Source organism: Jaculus jaculus, chromosome 1 (assembly GCF_020740685.1).
Source record: "Jaculus jaculus isolate mJacJac1 chromosome 1, mJacJac1.mat.Y.cur, whole genome shotgun sequence".
Classification (NCBI taxonomy): domain Eukaryota; kingdom Metazoa; phylum Chordata; class Mammalia; order Rodentia; family Dipodidae; genus Jaculus; species Jaculus jaculus.
The window spans coordinates 291547088-291570653 of record NC_059102.1 but is presented as its reverse complement, the minus strand read 5'-3'; the positions used below and the strand labels follow the sequence as shown (position 1 = coordinate 291570653).

Sequence of the window (23566 nt, the reverse complement as noted above, 5' to 3'; positions counted from 1 at the left end):
GTGGCTTCCCGTGGCAGAATCCAGAGCTCTTCCGGTAATGGTCATGGCCTCCATGGAAGTGGGAAGTCCAGGCAGTTGTGCAGATTGGGTCAGAGTCTGACAGATGAGGTAGCCTGATCTAGGAGACATCTGTTCAGTGCTAAGACTCAAGGTCCTCTGCAGAACTAGAAATAGAATCACGATCAAAATAGAGGCCATGACTCTCAGTGAGTGCCCAGTGAACCAAGTGAATTAGTGATCATCATGCCCAGCTCTCACCCTACCCTGCCTGGAACCAAGGATAAGGACCAACATGACTACCAAATCCTGACTCTTCCCTCTTGCATCATCTTGTAGTGTGGCTTCCGTCACTGTCTAAACTCCATGCTCCTGGTTTTGCAGGTGTAGCAAGTTAACACCCACCAAAATGTGACGCATGCTGTTCCCTCTGTATACAAAACTCGCCTCCTACCATCCCCAGTGTAGTTGAGACCTAAATTTTCTTTAGATCTCCACTGAGCAAATATCTTTACTTCTGCTCTGATCTACCTGAGGGGAGGGTAACAACAGGCACACGGTACACTTCAGCTATACATTTGTTCCTAGACTTCTGGTGAGCATGCTGCTAAAGCTTCATAAAGCATGGATTCTTCGCTTTGTTTCTTACCATGTTTTTTCCCTCAAAAATTAACAAAGAAGGGCTGAAGAGATGGCTTAGAGGTTAAGCACTTGCCTGTGAAGCCTAAGGGCCCCGGTTCAAGGCTCGATTCCCCAGGACCCACATTAGCCGGATGCACAAGGGGGCATACGCGTCTGGAGTTCGTTTGCAGTGGCTGGAGGCCCTGGCATGCCCATTCTCTCTCTCTTTCTCTCTCTCTCTTTCTCTCTCTCCCTCCCTCCCTCCCTCTTTCTCTCTCTGTCTGTTGCTCTCAAATAAATAAAAATTAACAAACTAACAAAAAAATTAACAAACAAATGAATGTGACTCGTTGAGTCAACGTGAAAAAAGTTTGATTTCACTAATAATGTAAACAACTTTTTAAAATTTTTTTTTTATTTATTTATTTGACAGCAACAGAGAGAGAGAAAGAGGCAGAGAGAGAGAGAGAATGGGCATGCCAGGGCTTCCAGCCACTGCAAACGAATTCCAGACACGTGCACCCCCTTGTGCATCTGGCTAATGCGGGTCCTGGGGAATTGAGCCTTGAACCGGGGTCCTTAGGCTTCACAAGCAAGCGCTTAACCACTAAGCCATCTCTCCAGCCTGTAAACAACTTTAAATAATATAGTACTACATTTATTAATTTTTCTGAAGTTAGATGCTATTGTATTTTTACCCAGTATTTAATAAATCATAATACCTAGTAACTGTTTTAAACTATATTCAAATAAATGATATGAGATAATGAAAACTTTTGTATCCTACCATAGACTTTTCTCAGTGTGTTTCCCCCCACTTTTTAAAGAATGCAGTTCATCTGAAAAAAAAATCATTAACCATATATTCTGCAATAGGAAGCAACTATTTTGTTGAACAATGGAGAGAAAGCATGGAACTACTATCAAGATATTTTGACAAATATAAGTGTTTTTAAACCAAATTGTCTTGGTGTTAATTTTACAACACTGTCAAAAATATAATGTATTTCTCAATTTTTTTCAAGTTAAGAATTGTCCAGGGCTGGAGAGATGGCTTAGCGGTTAAGCGCTTGCCTGTGAAGCCTAAGGACCCCGGTTCGAAGATCGGTTCCCCAGGTCCCACGTTAGCCAGATGCACAAGGGGGCGCACGTGTCTGGAGTTCGTTTGCAGAGGCTGGAAGCCCTGGCACGCCCATTCTCTCTCTCTCCCTCTATCTGTCTTTCTCTCTGTGTCTGTCGCTCTCAAATAAATAAATTTTAAAAAAGCAAAAAAAAAAAAAAAAAGAATTGTCCAACTTATATATGTTATAAGAACTTCATAAACTATTTAAAGCTCAAGATTTCTGACTCAGGTATAACACTTCTGTAATCTCAGTGGTCTAAGGGCTAGATAGACAGGAAGACTTCTGAGTTCACTGCCAGCCTGGGCTAAATAATGAGCACCAATCTCCAAAAGGAGATGATACATAAATAAATAAGTGAAGCTCAAGACTAAAGTGTTCCTTAAATACTCCCCACTTACGTTGGCAGTAGCTTACAACAAGGGCTGGGGATATACTTGCCCTCCGTGTTCTAATGAAGGAAGCAGTGGGTCAGACAAAGGCTTTTATTATTAACTGTAGTCACCATGTTGTACAAAGAAACTCGAACTTCTTCTAACTAAATGTTTCCTTAACCAACATCTCTCTAAGCCTCCTCCCTTACTCCCATTCCCTGGTAACCATTTTTCTAGTACTATCTACTTAGATGCGTTAAGGGGAGAATTTTTAGCATGAGTTTCACTACAAAACTGAAAATATGTGAGATAACAAAAATGTTAATTAGCTGACTTATCTTTCTCGCAGTGTATCTAAGAACAACACGTTGTGTAGAATAAACACAATTTTAGTTATCAATTTAAATAAATAAATAAAAAGTTCTTCCCCTCAAAACAGGTTTTAATGCCAAGAAGAAAACATGTCCATCCTCACTTTGTAGATGTGATGTGAAGTTAAAAGTTTATTGAGTCATCTGAATTATATTTGTCCAGTCTGAAAACTGAGTCTGTCACTGATAGGCGTAATAGCGAACGCATGTGAAGTGTTTACTACGGCACATGACTTGCTCTGCAAACTCTTCATCATAGTCATACTTTCATCACCATCGTCAAACACATATTTGAGTTGTGGGACTGGACACATATTCTTCGGCTTGTGGAATAAAACTGCAATGTGCATAGATTGGGAGAGATTTTAGATTTATGGGGGATAATGGGTGTTATGTGAAAGTGGAATGTTTTAAAAGCTTACTAATTTTACTTTTAAATTCAGATGTCATAAGACCTTTTTGATGTCTGAGAAAAGATTTGTAGCATCTCTCAACATTGGCTTTCTTTTCTTCCATGGAATGTTGACAGCATTGCTTCCTTATCCGGGAATGTTTTTTCTTCTCTCAATAGGTGGGCCCCATCGAGCCAGAGGCAGTGTCATTGGAAATATTAATGATGTTGAATTTGGAATTGCTTTCCTTAACGCCACAATAACAGATAGCCCTAACTCTGATACCAGGGTGATACATGCCAAAATTTCCAATGTGCCCCGTGGTCTTGGTGAGTCTATTTATAAAAGTTATTTAGAAACATCCTTTATAAAACATATTGGTCTTTATCATAATAACTTTTACCAATAGGTTCTGAAAGAATGCTACTATAAATCATCATTCTTGTTCTAAGAAAGTGACAAGTGGGAGAGGACAGGAGAAGGGGGAGCGGACGTGCATGAACAAAGTGTATTAATGCATGCGTGAAAAGTGAAGCCCATCATTTCTTCTGTTCTAGTTTTTTCAAGGAAGGGTCTAAGTCTAGCCCAGGTTGACCTGGAATTCACAATGTTGTCTCTGAGTAGCCTCAAACTCATAACGATCCTCCTACCTCTGCTTCCTTAGTGCTGGGATTAAAGGCATGTGTCACCATGCCTGGCTTAAAATATTTTTTAAATATTTTTCTTTATTTACTTGAAAGATAGATAAAGAGGCAGAAAGAGAGAGAGAGAGAGAATGGGTGTACCAGGGACTCTAGCCACTGCAAATGAATTTCAGGTGTGCCACCTGTGCATCTGGCTTTCATGGGTATTGAGGAATTGAACCTGGGTCCTTAGGCTTCACAGGTAAATGCCTTAACCACTAAGCCATTTCTCCAGCCCAGAAACCCATCATTTTGTTTAATTAATAAATGCTAGCAGGCTGGTGGATGGCTTAGCAGTTAAGGTGTTTTCCTGCAAAGCCAAAGGACCCAGGTTCAATTCTCCAGGACCCACATTAGCCAGATGCACAAGGGGGTGCACATGCAAGGGGGTGCACATGTCTGAAGTTCTTTTGCAGTAGCTGGAGGCCCTGGTGTGCCCATTCTCTCTCTCACTCTATCTCTCCCTCTTTCTCTGTCAAATAAATAAATAAATAAAAATAAAACATATTAAACAATAAATGCTAGCAAAACAAGACACACAAGATATTGGCATTTATTGTGCATTCTTCATAGTATTCATCCTTGTGAATATCATACTATAATAACAATAGTAATTGTCACATTGTACATATTTTTTTTCTTTAGGCCCAGCAATGAGAAAGATAGTTTCTATATTAAATCCCATTTACTGGACAACAGCAAAAGAAATAGGAGAAGCAGTCAATGGCTTTACCCTCACCAATGCAATCTTCAAAAGAGAAACCCAAGTGGAGTTTGCTACTGGTTAGTGTCAGCTGAACTTAATATTCTATTGCTATCAGAGAAAAAAATTCTTTGTAGGTTGGTTATTAATTAAAACATGGTGTAAATGTCCATAGAGAATCACTACAAAGTGTTGGTGCAATCTTATCATAAATAACATAAAATCCAGGCTGGAGAGATAGCTTAGTGGTTAAGACACTTGCCTGTGAAACCTGAGGACCCATGTTCAACTCCCCAGGTCCAAACTAAGCAGATTCACCAAGGTGAGGCAAGCACAAGGTTGCACATGCCCACTAGGTGATGCAGGCATCTGGAGTTCAATTTTAGTGGCTGAGGCCTGAGCACACCAATTCTCTCTCTCTCTCTCTCTCTCTCTCACTTGCTCGCTCTAATTTTTTTTAATAATATAAACTCCATTTAGCATTTTCCTATAAATCTATATTGGCACAAGGTCTGTAAGAGTCCATGTGTTCTCATGAACTGTAATAATTTTAATTGCTCTAAGGATTTTTTTTCTCCTCCTCTTAAGAGATTGAACAAAGAGAACAAAGGAGTCATTGCTGTTAATTAAAGACTGTCTCTATCCTGAAATCCACTAGGACTCCTTATAGTGATTCTTTATCCAAAGAGTGGAAATAAAACCAGGCATATACAAAGGCTTTCACTTTATCCTAATCAGTATGCATTAGCTCTTCCTGGCCCCCTCCAGGTTCATGCGGTTTCACGGAGCTCTGTTTCAAGCCTCTTCAAAGAGGTCCAGTCTCAATGGCAGTGACTGGGGAAGTAGGGTGAGGGAGGGCTTTCTCTGAATGAGAATTTAATCATCACGCAGGACAAGGAGTCCTTTTCATGGCCATCCACACAGAGATGCCCTTTTGCCACTCTGTGAGGTCCTGTGGCCAGACTCGTGGTCTTTGCGCTTCCCGGGTGAGGCTGCGTGTCCCCCTCACAGGCAGTACTTAATGTAGAGCTGATTTGTATGGATGTGAGTTCACAGCATGGGATTCTTTTGCAAAAGCAGGGTTTTGCCACATTAAAGAATTTTTAGAAGCAGCTTAGTAAGCCTGACTCTTTAATTAGAATCGAAATGCTAATTTCATTCTCCTGAACTGAGCTAGCATAGCTGAACTGTTGTATTTGCTAGATCTGCCCTATATTCCCACAAACCATGTATTCCTTGCTGTGCAAATGAATGCGATGTAATCCTCAGGCGAAATTTTGCGGATGACTCATGTGGCCCGAGGCTTGGATTCTGACGGTGCTTTGCTGCTTGATATCGTAGTGAGCGGCCACATCCTGCAGCTTCAGTCACCCGCTGAGGTCAACGTGAAGGTAACGGTCATGTTTAATAAAGGAATGGTAAAAGTATGACCATAGACCCAGAAAGCATCAAGAACTTCGTCCTTTCCCTGTGCACTTCATCTAGTAAATGTCTATACCAGCAAGGTTCTAACTAATTATCTGGTACAATCAAGTTGAAGAAAAGACACAAAGAAAACCTCATAATGTTTAAGCTTATAATCTTACATTGGGTTACATTCATAGCTAGTCTTGGCTGCATGTGACCCTCAGGACACATGTTGAATGGCCTGAGTTCAAGGCCTTTTATGTTTTCTTTTCCCACAGCTCATATTACACTTGAGCATGCTAGGTATCATGTTGGTTTCAAATCCTTCTACTTTTCCTTAGGATTACATGGAGGACTACATTCAGATAGGTCCTGGGCAGCTCTATGCCTACTCAACCCGGCTCTTCACCATTGATGGCATCAGTGTCCCCTACACCTGGAACCACACCATTTTCTACGACCAGGCCAGGGGAAGAATGCCTTTCCTGGTAGAAACACTTCATGCATCCTCTGTGGAATCTGACTATAATCAGTTAGAAGAAACATTGGGTTTTAAAATCCATGCTTCCATTTCCAAAGGTAATTTGATTAAAGGAAAGTCCATACATTTGTGCCCCCATCTAGTTCTTTTCAAAAGGGAACAGATAATTACACTGGACTCACTCCAAATAAGGGTATGTAGGCCAAGGCCTGTCAGATGTACTGAACACTCTATTTCATTCTAGGTAAAGCCCTATGGTAAATCCAATGCAGTTGTTCTAATTCATTTAGCTTATTGATGTTTTCTCACACTGCATAGTAGAGTTGGTATTATCTTATCCCATATGCTTGTAGAAGTTAAAAATATGTGATCCGTCGGAGTCATTTTTCCCTTGGTAATAAAGTGCATTTGTTCTTGCTCTGAATAATATGAGAGAGCAAAACTACAGCACAGAGAAATGCTAAGACATCTTAACAGCCACTTGGGGCTCAGATCATATAACCATTACATTTATCATACCAACCATGGTTCTTCTAAACATGAAGAGGGGGGTTGAAAACCTTCCAGACACAAAATTAGAACATGTCACCGTAGGTAGAAGCAGCTTTCAAGCACTGTGCGGCAATAATTATAATCATATATTTTTTATTCTTGGATGGCATGATTTCACAGTCTTAATCTAAGTGGTCTCTCTGATGTGGATTTGTTTGCAGAGTCTATTCCCTGATATTTCCTTTCCAGTCATGATAATCACTCAAACAACTAGGATCCATAGTCCATGGGGTTTTGACACTGCATGATACGTGCATGTTTTAGACACTATTTCCTTGATTTTAGTTTTGAACTTCCATGGCTACCCTTGAAAGGATTCACATTAAATTAACATGTTAACATGTCATTAAGGGCTGGCTTTCCTAATAGACCGAAGTGATTTTATTTATTTTTTAAAATATTTTGTTTATTTTTATTTATTTATTTGAGAGCAACAGACAGAAAGAGAAAGAGGCAGAGAGAGAGAGGGAGAGAATGAGCGCACCAGGGCCTCCAGCCACTGCAAACGAATTCCAGATACGTGCACCCCCTTGTGCATCTGGCTAACGTGGGTCCTGAGGAATTGAGCCTCCAACCAGGGTCCTTAGGCTTCACAGGCAAGCGCTTAACCGCTAAGCCATTTCTCCAGCCCAGATCTAGGTGATTTTAAACACTATTTTGTTTTATTATACTTAGCAAAAAAAGATAAAAATTGTTATGTTACTCTTGCTTTTATCAATTATGTATGCGCCCATTTTTTCTTCAACATCTATCAGAACTGCTTCATCCAAGCTGAGCTCATACTAACGCAAGAGTGTGAATGCATTTTCCTTGAGATAACCAGAGCTCGGTGACCGCCATACCCACTGAGACTGACAGTCCCCCAGCTCTCTGCTCACTCAGTCACCAGAGCCTCCTCATTTTCATACTGTCATGAACACTTGGACCATGTGGACAAAAGAAATGAAGCTATTTTTTCTCTTCCCCCAAGTATGACAATGTTTCTATCGTACTTTTTTTCTACTTTATTCATTACTCTAGATAATTACAAAAGACAAGTGAACAGAAGACCTGGCTATACAGAAATCCTTATCATCTGAGAATAGAGGAGCTAAAAATAGCTGGTGGAAAAGTCACGCATACCTAATCATATCGATTATCTAAGCTTATGACCGTGTGAACATTTCTGTGGCATCCTGAAGGGTATTTTTGAATAGACATATAAGTGAGGAAACATTTAAAGACCTCTAAATTCCATTGATTCTTTGAGTATCACATTTCATGGATATGCCATGTGATAGATTTTCCTATGAGTTTCACTTGTGTTCCCATAGCCTTTCAGTAACCACCAGGGGGCAGGCTTGCATTCCTAACCAATGTAGGATTCTGTCCTAATGAAATCACAGAAATAGCTCAGGATTAAAATTTTAAAAGCTTCATTCAGTGCTATTAATGGTAAAAAATAATGAATATACCTCCTAGATGTAGAAAACATATATGTAAATGTTAGAACAAGTATAGGATGCTCTCTAAAATAATCATTGAAATCATTCTTTAATATTTCCTTCATGCTGGGTGTGGTGGTTCATGCCTTTAATCCCAGCACTCTGGAGGCAGAGGTAGGAGTTGTGAGTTGAAGGCCACCCTAAGACTACATAGTGAATTCCAGGTCAGTCTGGGCTAGAACGAGACCCTACCTCGAAAACAAACAAACAAAAAAAAAAAATTCATGAATTAATTTGACAAGTATTTGTTGAGCGCCTCACCTGCACTAGACACAGTTTTCGCAGCATGTACCACCTCTCGGCTCCGCTCACTCAATTCTAATAGGCCTCTTTATCACAAGGACAAGCAAGGAGCCCCTCCCTTTAAAATAACCCCAAAAGGCCACCTAATAGAAATATCTTTCCCTTGGGCTGGAGAGATGGCTTAGCAGGTAACGCATTTGGCTGCAAAGCCAAAGGACCCAGGTTGGTTCCCCAGGATCCATGTAAACCAGATGCACAAGGTGGCACATGTGTCTGGAGTTTGTTTGCAGTGGCTGGAGGCCCTGGCACGCCCATTCTCTCTCTCTCTCTTTCTCTGTCTCTTAAATAAATAAATACATAAAATTTTAAAAAGAAAATATCTTTTTCAATCAAAGCCAAAAAAAAAATCTAAAGCAGCTAGGAGATAATAGTGTCTTTAAAATTTTGTTTTTATGAAAGAGTGAATTAGTTCGCAAGGGGCCACCAGCCACTCCAAACTCCAGACACGTGTGCCACCTTGAGTGCTTGTCAACCTTGCCTATGAGCCTTCTTGTGTGTGTGTGGCTAGCATAGGAGCTCAGGAGTAGAACCTGGGTCCTTAGGCTTCACAGGCGAGTGCCTTAACCACTAAGCAATCTCTCCAGCCCTAATAATGTTTTTCATTCATATGACATAATTTTTCCAAGGTTATGTCTTCTAACACAGTACCTTTCACAATGTACTGTTTAAAACACATTGCAGTAATTGAAAGACTGGAGTGTGAGCTAGCATAACTGTACAATTCAGTGGTTGGGAGTCAGACTTTCATGTATCCATTATAGCTCTTGGATCTTAAGCAGATTATGGAAACTGGCTTCAAACTCATTTGAAAACTGGGTGTCCTAATAGTAGGAAAGTTGTGAGGTTTAAATAAAATAAAGCAGATAGTAGCCTCCTGTCATCATGTGGCATAGTGCCCTGGATGGTTTCCAGCTCCATCCATCATAGTCCCACTCCATTGAATGTGCAGGAAGCCTTGCGGGCTCCCAGGAAAGTGCCCGTTCTTCGTAGAGTGTTTTCTTCTGAAGTCTGCAGAAATCTGTGTGATTACAGTCAGCTTGTGTGTGTCTTTCATTTCAGCCTCAGAGAACAGGAAAACAGTCAACATGAGCACTTTGGCCCAGATGCTTGGTCTTGCAAATGGACATGGTCCCCACAAAGTTGGGGGCTTCTGTCTAGAGTCCTTACTTTCTACTGGTACAATTCCATCAGTTCCTTGCAAATGGCATTCCCCCTTGAATGAAGCCAAGTACCAGGACTTGTCCTGTGGCTGGGCCTGGCATTTACAGCTAGCTTGGGTTCTTTTTAGCTATCATAGAACAATTTTATTTCATGTTCTTTTAGTGGTCTTCAACAACTTAAACAGAAAATCTGTTTCTAGTGACAGCTTGCTAGCAATATCTGGACTGATTTAGCTCTTAGTTGAGAAACAAGAATATATTTCCATTTCTGATTGTTTCCACCTTTGGCATTTTTGCATCATGTATTTCATCTTTAACATATCTTTCCAGGGAAGAATGTACTGGGGAAAAAAACGGTGCTAGTATTTTGATGACTTGGTTAAATTTTCCTTCCTGTCTTCGGTAGGAGCTCGCAGTAACCAGTGTCCCTCTGGATTTGCCTTAGACTCAATTGGCCCCTATTGTGCTGGTAAGTATGAAAATAAGTAATTCATTGTTTTTGAAATGTCAGTCATAGTTATCATCGAATGGACCTTTATTATTATTGTTCTTGGGATTTCATCATCACATAGCCTTATAAATGTCCACTTAACAGCTGAGGAGATGGACATATAGAGAAGCTAAACTTCTGGAGACCCCAGAATATGGAGGCAGAGCTAGATTTGAATGTAGGGCAGATGGCAAAGCCCACACTCTGTGTTTGGAGACTGTGTCAGAGATAGTGACCAAGGCCAGGGTGGAGGGAGGAGAGAGACAGTGCTCATCTCCACAGGTGATTCAACACAAGTTCACCAAACCCTAGAACCACTCAGTCATAGGATTCACAAGGACTGTGGACCCATGACTTTCCATGAAACCAACTTTGTCCTGTCAACTACCAAGACAAGAGAATCACAGGGAATCAATCACAGGAAATGTCTTGAGGAGCTCACATTTGCATACATCTTGTTTTTCTTTCTCTGACAGGCCTTGTAATCTAGTGAGGTGGTAGAAGGTGGCAGTGATCACCTCTGTGCCCTGGGCAACTCACCTGACCTCTTGTAGTTCTCTTCCTCTCGCTGGGATAAAGCACCCAACCAAAAGCAGCTGGTGGGAGGAAAGTTGCTTTACTTTGGTTTATAGTATTGAGGGGAATCTTCATAATGCAGAAAGATGGTAGAGCAGAGGCTGGACATCACCTCTTGGCCAACATCAGGTGGAGAGCAACAGCAGGAGAGAGAGCCAAGCTAACACTGCAAGCTGGGGTTAATAAACCTCAAGGGTCACCCTAGCAACGCACCTCCTCCAACAAGGCTCCACCTCCCAAATTGCCACCAGCTGGAGACCAAGCATTCAGAACACATGAGATTATGGGAGACACCTAATTCAAACCACCATACCTCTGTTATCCAGATGTGTCATGCAAAGTGAGAACAGTAATAAAAACACTTGTCTCCTCAGAATCCTCTGGAGAATGTTTTTAAAATGGTAAACACCATTTAGAACACAGTGAATGGTAAAGGCATTTTAGCTGTTTTGTAGAATGCAATATAAACAATTGTTCACTACCAAAACAACTTCAGGGGCCACCTCCAAGTTCATTTCAACTTAATAATTCCATTTTAGGCACATCCAGTGTTCTCGATTATATTTGATTCAACCCAGTCCAATTCATTGGCTTTTACAAGTGACTGTTGTCACTAACTTTAATAACTCTTAGGAAGTAGGGGTTTGTACAGTGCTTAGAACTTTTTGTGTCTTCTTTCAGATGAAGACGAATGCACAGCAGGGAACCCCTGCTCCCATACCTGCCACAACGCCATAGGAACCTATTACTGCTCCTGCCCCAAAGGCCTCACCATAGCTGCAGATGGAAGAACTTGTCAAGGTATTCATAAAACTAAATCCAGCAAACAAAATTAAGCAATGAGTGAGGCAACCTTTGACTTAGGAAAAGCATGGTAGACTGATCCTTTTCCAATGATCTCTGCTGCACCTTGGCACAACAAACAGGATGTTGAGAAAGTAAGAAAGAAGGAATAATGGCTAAGCATTGTCGTCATCAGGGTGCTCAGAGAACAGGGATGCCTGGAGATCTCAAAAAGGATACCTTAAAAACAAAAATCACCTACGAGTCTAGGGAGATGGCTCAGCAGTTAAAAGTGCTTGCTTGCAAAGACTACCTGCCCAGGGTTCAATTCCTCAGCCACCCACATAAAGCCAAATGGGTATTAGTTTCCCATGGCAGGAGACCCCGGTTCATGCATCCCCTACATACACACACACGCACGCACGCACTCATGCACACACGCACACGCACACGCACACACACATCCAAATAGAGAATTAGACTTTTTAAGTCACCTCATTTGTAAGTGATTTAGCTGATTGGTTAGTTTATGAAGGCATCATATTGTGCTGCTGTGGTTTTGTCATATTTGATGCACCTTAAATGATTCAACCAGAAAATATGCAGTCTTTTTTGCTGTTTTGTATTTTCCAAATGCCATTCATGCTTTTCTTACCCGTTTCACAGCAGGTTCTTAGAATGTGGTTTTCCTTCAATCACCTCAACTGCATGACTCCCTCTGTTGCAGATATTGATGAGTGTGCTTTGGGTGGACACACCTGTCGTGCTGGTCAGGACTGTGACAACACTATTGGGTCCTATCGCTGTGTGGTCCATTGTGGAACTGGCTTTCGAAGGACTTCTGATGGGCTGAGTTGTCAAGGTATAAAGATGGAGGCTTTTCCTTTATCTTAATGATAGTAAGAGTTAGACTTCCTTCTGAATCTTTCGAAGCAAACCCCAGGTGAGAAGGAGACAGTCAGGCCCGTCAAATAAGTGAGACTGTCTCTTAGGAGAACTTCGATGACAGCCTCAATTTAAATACTTTATAAGTGGGATTTCTTGATCAGTTCTTACTTAGGTGTGATATTGCATAACTATTTAAAATATTTGTATCATGGGGCTAGAGGGATGCTTTAACAAGTTAAGGCATTTGCTTGCAAAGCCAAGGGACCCAGGTTTGATTCCCTAAGACCCACATAAGCCAGATGCACAAGGTGGTGCATGCATCTGGCGTTCATTTGCAGTGACTGGAGGCCCTGACACCCATTCTCTCTGTCTGTCTCTCTCTCTCTCTGTCTCTCTCTCTGATTCTCTTAAATAAATAAATAAATCTTAAAATATTTATATCACAATGGTTTTTAATAACATTGGCTTGTTACCATTTGGGGGAGTAAATCACTCTAATAATATAATATAATGATATAATATAATAAATACAATATAATAATAGAATCTATTTCCTAAAACCCTGTTGCAGAAGACTGAACACAAACTGGGGTGTTCATTTGTTATGTTACTTTTAATACAGGCTTTATTTTAAAGCAGTTTTAAGTTCAAAACAAAAACCTATAGAAAGAGCGGATTCCCACATGTTCCCTGACTCTCTTCCCACATACAACCTCCTGCCCTAGAAGCTCTCTGCCCACCGTGGTGCCTTGGTTAGAAATGACGCACCTGCTTCCATACACCATCATTCCAAGTGCATAGTCTATTACACAGTGTTGAACATTCCATGGATTTGCACCAGCTTACAACAATGTATATTCTCTGTTACAGTTTCAGTAGTAATTTCACTGCTTTACAAATCCTGTTCTCTGTGCGTTTATCTTCTGACTCTCTCCAGCCTCTGGAAGCCTCGACCTTTACTGTCTCCATAGTTTTGTATTTTTTTAATGTTAAAGTGGATTCCTCAGTGTATAGCCTTTCAGGTTGTCTTCTTTCACTTAAAAATTAGGGGTCGCGGGCTGGAGAGATGGCTTAGCGGTTAAGCGCTTGCCTGTGAAGCCTAGGGACCCTGGGTCGAGGCTCAGTTCCCCAGGTCCCACGTTAGCCAGATGCACAAGGGGGTGCACGCGTCTGGAGTTCGTTTGCAGAGGCTGGAAGCCCTGGCGTGCCCATTCTCTCTCTCTCCCTCTATCTGTCTTTCTCTCTGTGTCTGTCGCTCTCAAATAAAAAAAAAATATTAAAAAAAAAATTAGGGGTCACCCATGGCACCAAATTGTATGGAAACAGAAGTGTGCGGATATAACACATTTGATTCTTTCACATACTGAAGGTTATCTGGGTTGTTTCCAAGTATTTCAGTTAGTAATAAACTGCACTCTGGATTTTTCATAGAGGCAAAATGAGCAGATACAGAAGTGAATAGCAAACAGAATACAGTATGGCCCATCATGGTCTATCTGTACCACAAGCCATTGGCAAATGCTGGACAAGTACGTGTGACTTTTATAAAAGAATATGTGACTAGGAAACAAGTCAGCTCAGTGGTTAAAGGCACTGGCTTGCAAAGCCTGCTGGCCAGGTTTCACTTCCCTGACATCCACGTAAAGCCACGTGCAAAAAGTGGTGCAAGTATCTGGTGGTTATTTGCAGTGGCAAGAGACTCTGGTGTGCCCCCTACACCCACATGCAAATAAATAAGAAACACTTGGAAAAAGAAAGAAATTAGATTTACACATTTAGCTACAGATATATGTGCAGGAGAAGCATGACATTATTCATTCTCAATTCTTAATGTTGTTTGCCTTTGTAGGCAAGTAGTGTAAAAAGTGACAAGGGAGGCCAAGCAAAATAGTACAAAGAGGGAAAATAAGCTTGACTAGGAGGAAGATTTTAAAATCGTTAGTCACAGGTATGCACTCACATAAAGTCACACAGTGTGCCTTTGGACAGCTTAAATTCAGTTATAGATACAAGTACTAGCTGAGAGATCTTTATAATCTGAAGTTTTAAATAAAGAGCCTAAATATGGGAATTGCTCTTTTGAAGAGTTTGGAATAGAACAATAGCCTGAGGGATGCTGCCTGAGAGGGATTGTGTTATGATAAAAGACACTTGATTACATCTGTGGGTTTCTGGAGATGATAATAGTAAGAACATTAAAAATTAGGGCTGGAACGATGGGTTAGTGGTCAAGGTATTTGTCTGTAAAGCCAAAAAGGACCCAGTTTTGATTCCCCAGTACCTATTTAAAGCCAGATGCACAAGGTGGTGCATGCATCTGGAGTTCATTTGCAATGGTTGGAGGCCCTGGCGTACCCATTTTCATCCCCCACTCCTTCCCTCCCTCCCTCACAAATAAATTAATTAATTATTTTAAAAAGAAGCAAATTCAGCCAAATGTGGTGGTGCATGCCTTTAATCCCAGCACTCAGGAGGCAGAGGTAGAAGGATCACCATGAGTTTGTGGCCACCCTGAGATTACCTAGTGAATTCCAGGTCAGCCTGGGCTAGAGTGAGACCCTACCTTGAAAAATCAAATAAATAAATAAAGCAAATTCCTTATTTTTAAAATACACAAAAGAAAGTAATGATTGATGGGTCACAATTCTCATTTTGGTGAGAAAAGAGCAGATGAACTGCTGAGATGAAAAGCTCAGAAACTTTTCAAACATGGGAGAAGGGAACTCTGTTCCTCTGAGACCGGAGGACAGAAGAGGAGAGAAAGTATAAAGCACAGGCAGGTGCCCAGGAGTGCCGAGACTTCATACCTCCACTCACCATTGTACTCAGCTCCCACTGGTGTTTGGGGAGAACTTAGCAGCGAATGAAGAAAAGGAGAATGCTAAAGTTGTTACAGTCAGTCAGACACACGGTGAAACAGACCTGAGTCAGGATAATAGCCGCAGGAATGGGAAAAGAGAGCCAAGAGCAAAAGACCTGTCCCACCACTCCGTCCCTCTTCTCCCACTCTCTATCCCAGGCTTGCAGCAACATGTCAGAACTGAAAGTTCCTAGAAACAAGAGTGGGTGCCATCTGGTAGAATACTTAAAGTAAAAGTTGAGGGGTGTCTCATCAGCATAGTGTGAGCCTTCTGCAAACATCTGCATTGGCCAGTGCTAATTTTCTCTCTCTCTCTGTATATATGTGGGTATATATATATATATAAATATATAAATAATAATAATATAAAATATATAAATATATATATGCTTTTTATTTGAGAGAAAGAGACAGAGAGTGAGACAGAATGTGCACACCTGGGCTGCCAGCCACTGCAAAGAAACTCCAGGTGCATATACCACCTTGTGCATCTGGCTTACATGGGACCTGGGGAATAGAACCTAGGTCCTTTGGCTTTGCAAGCAAGTACCCTAACTGCTAAGCCATCTCTCCAGCCCTCCAATGCTAATTCTATCAGTTATCTAGCATGTCCTCCCAGGAACAAATGTACTGGATTAGCTTCAGAGAAGGTCTTAAACATGCTCTTCATCAAGATGGTAAAAATGTTAAACATGGGGACTAAATTAATTCCATTTTCTGGCAACATATACTGAAGGTTTGCTTTATTAACAGATATTAACGAATGTCAGGAATCCAGTCCCTGTCACCAGCGTTGCTTCAATGTCATTGGGAGTTTCCACTGTGGATGTGAACCTGGCTATCAGCTCAAAGGCAGAAAATGCCTTGGTAAGAAAAGCATTTGAATTTAAAGCAATGATGTAAATGATGTCTGATCTAAATGCAAGCAGCGTGTCCCAAGACTCGTTCAAATATTGGACACCAACCCCACATCATATGTGGTCCATGCCAAAAAAAAGGAAAGTGATTAAATGCTATGATGAGTTCCCCCCGCCCATACAAAGGCATTAGGCTCTTTTAACATTTCCTGTACATTCTGAGTTTTCTCATCAAAGCATAAAAGACATGTACACTCATACATATATACATATACGGTTGATATAATGTAGATCAATTTTATTATTGAAATTGAGAGCAAGTGAATGGCATGGCTACAGTTCAGTGTGACAATATGCTCTTTTTGTTTTTGACTTTATCATTTTTTTTGAAAGTGTGTTACTTACCTTGTTGGACTTAAGCACTTTGCACTGATACAGTGATTATGCAGTGGACATGCATATTCATTTATAATACCCTTTAAGTCCAAAGGAATCTTTTCTCTGGGAACGTGGAAGCCATCACTTACTCAGACTGCATTGTTTATATTCCTTTCTCAAGATGTGAATGAATGTGGACAGAATGTGTGCCGGCCAGATCAGCACTGTAAGAACACTCGTGGTGGCTATAAGTGCATTGACCTTTGTCCAAATGGAATGACCAAGGCTGAAAATGGAACCTGCATTGGTGAGTGTTGCAGGGATGGAGACCCCTTTGCCATCAGCAAGTCAAGTAAGGCTCCCATCTTTATAATGAATACCGAGATGATGAAGGTAAATTTAAGCTAGTAAGGAAATCTTTCTCCATTGGTAGTTTTGAGCTCTAGGAACCCAACATCATGACTATACCAGGAACTGGAAGGTTTCTGTGGAGAACTGTGGCGATTTTAAACTCCCACCAATTACACATTTGTTTACATAGTTTAACATCCATATGAATTAATACTACTGCATAGTATTTCTCAGGTGAAATGTAGCATACTTGTATAGAATTTCATAACAATTAAGAAAAAGTATGCTTATTCAAATTGTAATGAATTCAAATCTAATGTTAAATCAACGAGAAGATAATAAAATAAATTCTATTTTCCCTCATTTGCTTTTTATGTATCTATTCTGTAGCAGCCTTCTGAGTTAATAGATATCTTTACTTTGAAAGTTGGGATATAAAGCAAAGTGAATTATATCTCTTCTGAGTGTACTCTCTGTGTGCCTGTCCTGTGCCGGCCTTCTTGTGCCAGCAGAGCTAAAAGCTGCAGGACGAATAGAAGCCAAGGGCTAATGACCTGCTCCTACTCCTAGCCAAAGAAAAACAGCGAGAAGCTCCATAAAATACATTGAAAATGCTCAAGAATATCAAGAGTGTAACAGGAGTGAAGGTATCATGGAAGTGCTCACATTTAAATATAGGTCTGTGTGGAGTGTGAATTGGTGGAAAAGGAAGAAAAGAGAGAGTGAGGACTTTCTGTGCTCAGGAGAAATAGCTAGACACAAGAAGAAACTACTGAACAGTGTCTTTCCTTCCTGACAGTTCTCTGATCTTGGATCAATCTCACCATCACAAAGAAATTTTAAAATTAGGTTTCTTACTGTAAAAATGGCAATTTTCCCTTTTTTTTTTTTAACAATAAAAGACCCATTCTGAAATATACATTATGAAGTTACAATAAATATGCCTTGAATTCAATGGGACAAAATATGATAGTAGTGGCAAATTTATAGATACAGCTGAAGGAATATTGACCACGTTCTGGTAATTGTTGAGGTGCAGGGAGGTTAGGATGCCTACAAAATTCTAAAGAGAATATGTTGGTGCACACCTTTAATCCCAGTACTCAGGACGCTGAGGTAGGAGGATCACTTTGAGTTGGAGGCCAGCCTGGGACAGCAAAATGAGTTCCAAGTAAGCCTAGACTAGGGTGAAACTCCGCTTCAATAATAATAATAATAATAATAATAATAATTTTAAGGAGGAGTATTAGACTTATATTTCAAATATTTTCAGCTCTAACCCTATAGATATTTTCCTTAACTGAAGTAGCAACCAATTTGTATCATGACATAGTTGCATGCAACTATAAATGTTTTTAGGACTATTGGCTCTGTGATTTGGTCTAAGATAATTAGAAGTGAGACGCAACATCAGCAGACTAGGAGACTACAGAAAAATCTAGCTCAGAGAGAGATAGAAGAGAGACAGAGAGAGAGAATGGGCATGCCAGGGCCTCCAGCCACTGCAAATAAACTCCAGATGCATGTGCCACTGTGCATGTGGCTTTATGTGGATACTGGGAATCAAACCCCAGTTGTTAAGTTTGAAGGGCAAGTGCCTTAACTGCTGAACCATCTCTCCAGCTCAAGATGTAGAGTTTGAATTGAAGGAAACAGAATTGCCCAATCTTAGCAACTACAGGAATACATTAAAAATAACCCTGATGGGCTGGAGAGATTTCTTTGTGGTAAAAGCACTTGCCTACAAAGCCAAAGGACCCAGGTTCAGTTCCCCAGGACCCACATAAGCCAGCTGTATAAGGTGGCACATGTGTCTGGAGTACATTTGCAGTGGTTGGAAGCCCTGGTGTGCCCATTCTCTCCCTCTCTCTCTCTTTCTCTCTTTGTCTGTCTCTTTCTCTCTGTCAAATAAATAAATAATAAAATATTTTTTTAATGACCCTTATGCCACGCGTGGTGGCACGTGTCTTTTATCCCAACACTCGGGAGGCACAGGTAAGAGGATCACTATGAGTTCAAGGCCACTCCAAGACTACATAGTGAATTCCAGGTCAGTCTGGGCTCGAGTGACACCCTACCTAGAAAAACAAAACAAAACAAAAAATGACCCTGATATTAGCAGCCAGGTTGGCCAGGTAAATGGGAGTGCTACTAGCATAGACAAGGGAGTAAGAACAAGAGTGAGGGCTTACTGGTAAACCATGGGCTAGGACTGGAGAACTGCGAATCAGAAGCAGTGAGGCACGATTACTCTCTATTGACCTAAACATAATCACTATACAAATGAGAAGGCCAAATGAGACAAACATAAAAAAGAGACAAAAGCAAAAAAAAGAATAAAACTTTCCACAGTAGGCAGCACAGGAGGGAAGAGACGGAGCCAGTTAACAAATGAAAGTGCTCAGATTTAAATGCAGGTTTGTGACTCCGAGTCCTGAGTCCCGGTTTGGTAGGATCTCTGCCATATGGGAAGAAGCACACCCTTTGCCAGGTCTGCAGAATGGGAATTTTAAGTATACTGACTTTGGATTCTCAAAGAAGGAATGTTACTGCTCTTTATTGCCTCCATGTCTGTAGACATTGATGAATGTAAAGATGGGACTCATCAGTGCAGATATAATCAAATATGTGAGAACACGAGAGGCAGCTACCGTTGCGCATGCCCGAGAGGTTATCGGTCTCAAGGAGTTGGAAGACCCTGTATGGGTAAGTTCACAGAAACTCTTTTATTAACGGAGCTGCTGGTATAGTTAATCAGCCTTACCAGGTGCTTAGGATCTCTCCACCTGTAGATCTTGCTATGCCTAGAAGGTATATAAATTGGTTTAAGTATCATAATATAATTGAGTAACTTCAACAAAAACTTCAGATTGAGTTCCATTTATATTGGCATTCCAAGTGATTAATGTAATCATTTCCTGAGTGCTTTCTAAATACTACTGATTTTTTTAATTAGCATATGGATAATCAAGAAATGAATCTATTAAATGGTCTTTAGCAATATTTAAATATAATTTTTAAAAATGTATGAGCATTTAAATAATACCTTAAGGATCTTGCTATGATTTTAAAATTAATTCTTTTGCTTATCTAGTAAACAATATCTATGGGAAATTATTTATAAAGTCTTGCTTCATTTTTTCTAAGCTCCTAGTATAGCACTTTCCGTGTAACAAATGATCAAGCTAGCACTATTTCTAGAAACTTTTTGATAGCAAAAAATGCAAAAATCATCATTTAGTCCTCGATTTAGATATTGGATAACATATACCTTCTATTCAGACGATTAACAACACCCTGAACAGCCATTGTAGTAGTGGATCAGAATAGAACGCTCATCTGTCCACTGACATGTAGCAGTTGAATGTCTTACATTGTGCTGAGAAGAACTGAAAACAGCAATGTCATTGCCTTAAAGAATTTAAAATGCTAATTTTAATTTTTGCCTGCTAAAGTAGCTTTTAAAGCAAATTACTACTTGGTTTAACATTTTGTATATTTTTGTGTCACATAGTGATGGGTTAAAGAATGGCTTTTATTCCTGGTTATTTACTATTTTAACTTACTGGAAAAGTTGCAAGTACATACCCCATTTGTTGACATATAAGTGAAAAAAAGATAAATAATTTTCTAAGTTTGTGTAGGTACAGTGAGCTTATATCTTTGTTTCCTTCTTTTTAGTCATTTAGGAAAAAATATGTTTGCTTTGACTATTAATTCAAGGTTAATAACTCAAAACAGACAAAAACATTGAGTCTGTAGTTATATCAATATTAATGCATCTGAAAGTTGTAATTGTACAAAAGATTGGATGCAGTAGTGAGGAATGTTATAACTAACCCAAACCAGAGATGCAATTTCGTTCTTCCCTCCACCCACAGATACCCATTAGTTTTTAAATTCAGTTTTTCCAGTATTTAAGGCCTCAGTTCTTTATATGACACCATTCATTTCTACTGCTAATGGCCTGACTTGACACATGGCATTAGAACTCATCCCTTCATTAATGCACCTAGTACTTCGTGAGCATCTGATTGTGCTGGAAGATGTTCCAGGTTATAAGATAACATAAACAGTGTGGACCAGACCTCTGTCTTATGGAATTGACCTTCCATGAGAGAAAGAACTTCACAGAATAAATAACCATGCAGGTTCAGATAGTGTTAACCAATCAAGGCAATACAGGAATGAGCCAGGTTAGAGTAGTGCCTCCATGATCCTGTCACCTCTTTAGATATTCTCGGGGTACAGAAGCATCCTGCATGTAAAGTGCTGAGCCAGTGCCTTTCAGGCCCAGAGGAGAGCCAAGAGATAGCAAAGACACTGAGATAGGAATGTGCCAACCTCCCTCGGAGACATCCAGAGGGCCGCGGCTGTTGGAGGAAAGCTAGGCAGCGAGCAAAAAGACCCTAATAAAGAGCTTAGCTTTTCTTCAAGCTGTGAGATGGGGAGACATGAGAGATGTAGGAGATTTCCATTTGGAAATGATCACTCTGGCTGTCATGTGCGTAATGAAGTGCAGGAGGACAGAGATGGCGCAGACAGACAAAGGTCCTCCACGTGGAAAGAAGTAAGTTTAAAAGTGCTTACGTTTAATAAAGATTATACCCAAACACATGAAAATGTTTCCAATTTGTCAAGCAATTTGTCAAGCCAGAAATACATCCAAAGGATCTATTCGTCAAAAGAAGAAGAAAAAGTATTTGAAAATGTGCATGCATATTTAATTAGGTGATTTATAGTGAAACACTTTGATAATTGCAGTTTGGTGAAAATTGTATTGATTTGGGAGTCCACACTCTTTTGCATCTTTGCTTCCAGGTGAAGACAAAAATTTCAGTAATGTAGCATGCCTCTGTCTAGTTTAACTTAGAAAGCTGAGTGTATAGTTTTAAGATTTCCATGTTGAAACCCATTACTTTATATGACACCTAAAAAAAGTAATTCCAGTATTACACGTTACATATAAAGTTGTGTGCTGAATTAGCCCAAAACAATACAACATCCAAGTTTGTTTTTGTTTCTGAAGTCAAGACAAGGCTAAAACCGTTTAGTAGGTCTTAAGGCTGTCTGAATGGAAAATAAAGGGAAGATGGAGTCACAGAATGGTGTCTTGTTTTCTGAGCCACCCTCTGGAACCACAATGTTTAAATAAAGCCTGTGCATGAGAAGCAATTTTTAGAGAAAGTCACAGAACCTTACTATGTCTTCATAACTGAATGTGAAAGCTTTCTCAAAAGTTTGCAGGAGAAATTATTGTGTTCCCATCTATGGAGAGTGACGTAATGTCTTCAGTTTGTTTCACAGACTGATGGTTTCTTCCTGTTTTCTGTATGTGTGTATGTGGTTTTTTTTTTTTCTCTTTTTTATGTATCATGGCACACGAGCAGACATTAATGAGTGTGAACAAGTACCTAAACCTTGTGCACATCAGTGCTCCAACACCCCCGGCAGCTTCAAGTGTGTCTGTCCGCCAGGACAGCATTTATTAGGGGACGGGAAATCTTGCGCTGGATTGGAGAGGCTGCCTAGTTTTGGCACCCAGTACAGTAGCTATAACCTTGCACGGTTCCCCCCTGTGAGAAACAACCATCAACCTCAACAGCATTACAGACAGTACTCACATCTCTACAGCTCCTACTCAGAGTATAGGAACAGCAGAGCATCTTTCTCCAGGACTAGAAGGACTATTAGGAAAACTTGCCCTGAAGGCTCTGAGGCAAAGCATGACACATGTGTAGGTAAATGTCAGCCATATTACATTTCCTTTCTGTGGGCTCACTTCCTGTCTAGAGTCTAGGCATGTGTATAGCGCCTATGATTAGTTGGTGCCCTGAACTCCATCTGATCTCAAGTCTGGGATGACTCAAAGTTTCAAGACATTTATTCTGGCACCTAAAATGATTACAAACTTTATCCAAATAAATGATGTATTTACATGTATGCATTCTAGTAATTTAGTGTGTTGTATTAAGTTTCTCTTCTTGATCACTCTCAAAGTGTTACTAAATTAAATTCTATGTAAAATAAATTTGTGTCATTCAGAATATGACTCTTAAGTGAGATGTCTAGATATAGTGACATGATATGGTACAATCAGATCCTAGCTACATTGGTACAAAAGCAGTGGGTTCACAGTGAGTTTCAGCTACTCAGCCAGATGGTCTATATACCCGCCAATATCCTCTTGGCTATTATCACATACTCACCACAGAATTTCCCTGTGTGATTATTTTGTACCTATGCATGTCAATAAAAAGATAATGTGAGCCAGAACAAAATCAAGTTGCTATTATTGCTCTAAAACACATGCATTCAGTATCTTTATCTAAAGTCACAAGTGTGTAATTGCATTTGCAAACCTGAATTGTAATTTCCCATCAAAGAACTGAGGCCTTGTTTTCAGTTAAGTTGTAAACATTGCCATCTGTCATTCATTTAACTCAATTTTCTGTGAGTATCCACAGTTTGCATGTCAGTAAGCTAGGCACCAAGAAGAATTAGCAAGCAGAACTTCGCTCCACTCTTTATTAAATGGAAAGAAAAAACAAGGAAAGGGAGAGGAGAAAGAAATTCTGTTTAAATTCAAAGATCATTAGGCTTAGTGTTCTACACTTTGCTTATTCTCTACTAAGCATGTTTTCTATTAAGTGTTTTTTAAAAAATGTTTTGAGGTTTTCTCCTACTCTCGACTTTGCTCTTTTTTTTTTTTAATTGCACTTTTTACTCTTCCA

General features: G+C 40.1%; 1 protein-coding gene across 3 annotated transcripts in view; it reads left to right on the top strand.

The window, feature by feature from the left end:
* Hmcn1 (hemicentin 1) overlaps window positions 1-23566 on the top strand; it is a 453131-nt gene that overhangs the window by 418368 nt on the left and 11197 nt on the right. For 2 of the 3 annotated variants that reach the window (XM_045142289.1, XM_045142284.1), the window contains exons 94-104: window positions 3056-3205; window positions 4205-4342; window positions 5532-5653; window positions 6011-6248; window positions 10056-10118; window positions 11397-11516; window positions 12226-12360; window positions 16000-16113; window positions 16663-16788; window positions 19410-19538; window positions 22223-22573. In XM_045142289.1, coding sequence (XP_044998224.1) covers window positions 3056-3205; window positions 4205-4342; window positions 5532-5653; window positions 6011-6248; window positions 10056-10118; window positions 11397-11516; window positions 12226-12360; window positions 16000-16113; window positions 16663-16788; window positions 19410-19538; window positions 22223-22573 — 1686 coding nt within the window. The remainder of the gene's footprint in view (window positions 1-3055; window positions 3206-4204; window positions 4343-5531; window positions 5654-6010; window positions 6249-10055; window positions 10119-11396; window positions 11517-12225; window positions 12361-15999; window positions 16114-16662; window positions 16789-19409; window positions 19539-22222; window positions 22574-23566) is intronic. The other variant, XM_045142294.1, reaches the window with a different exon arrangement.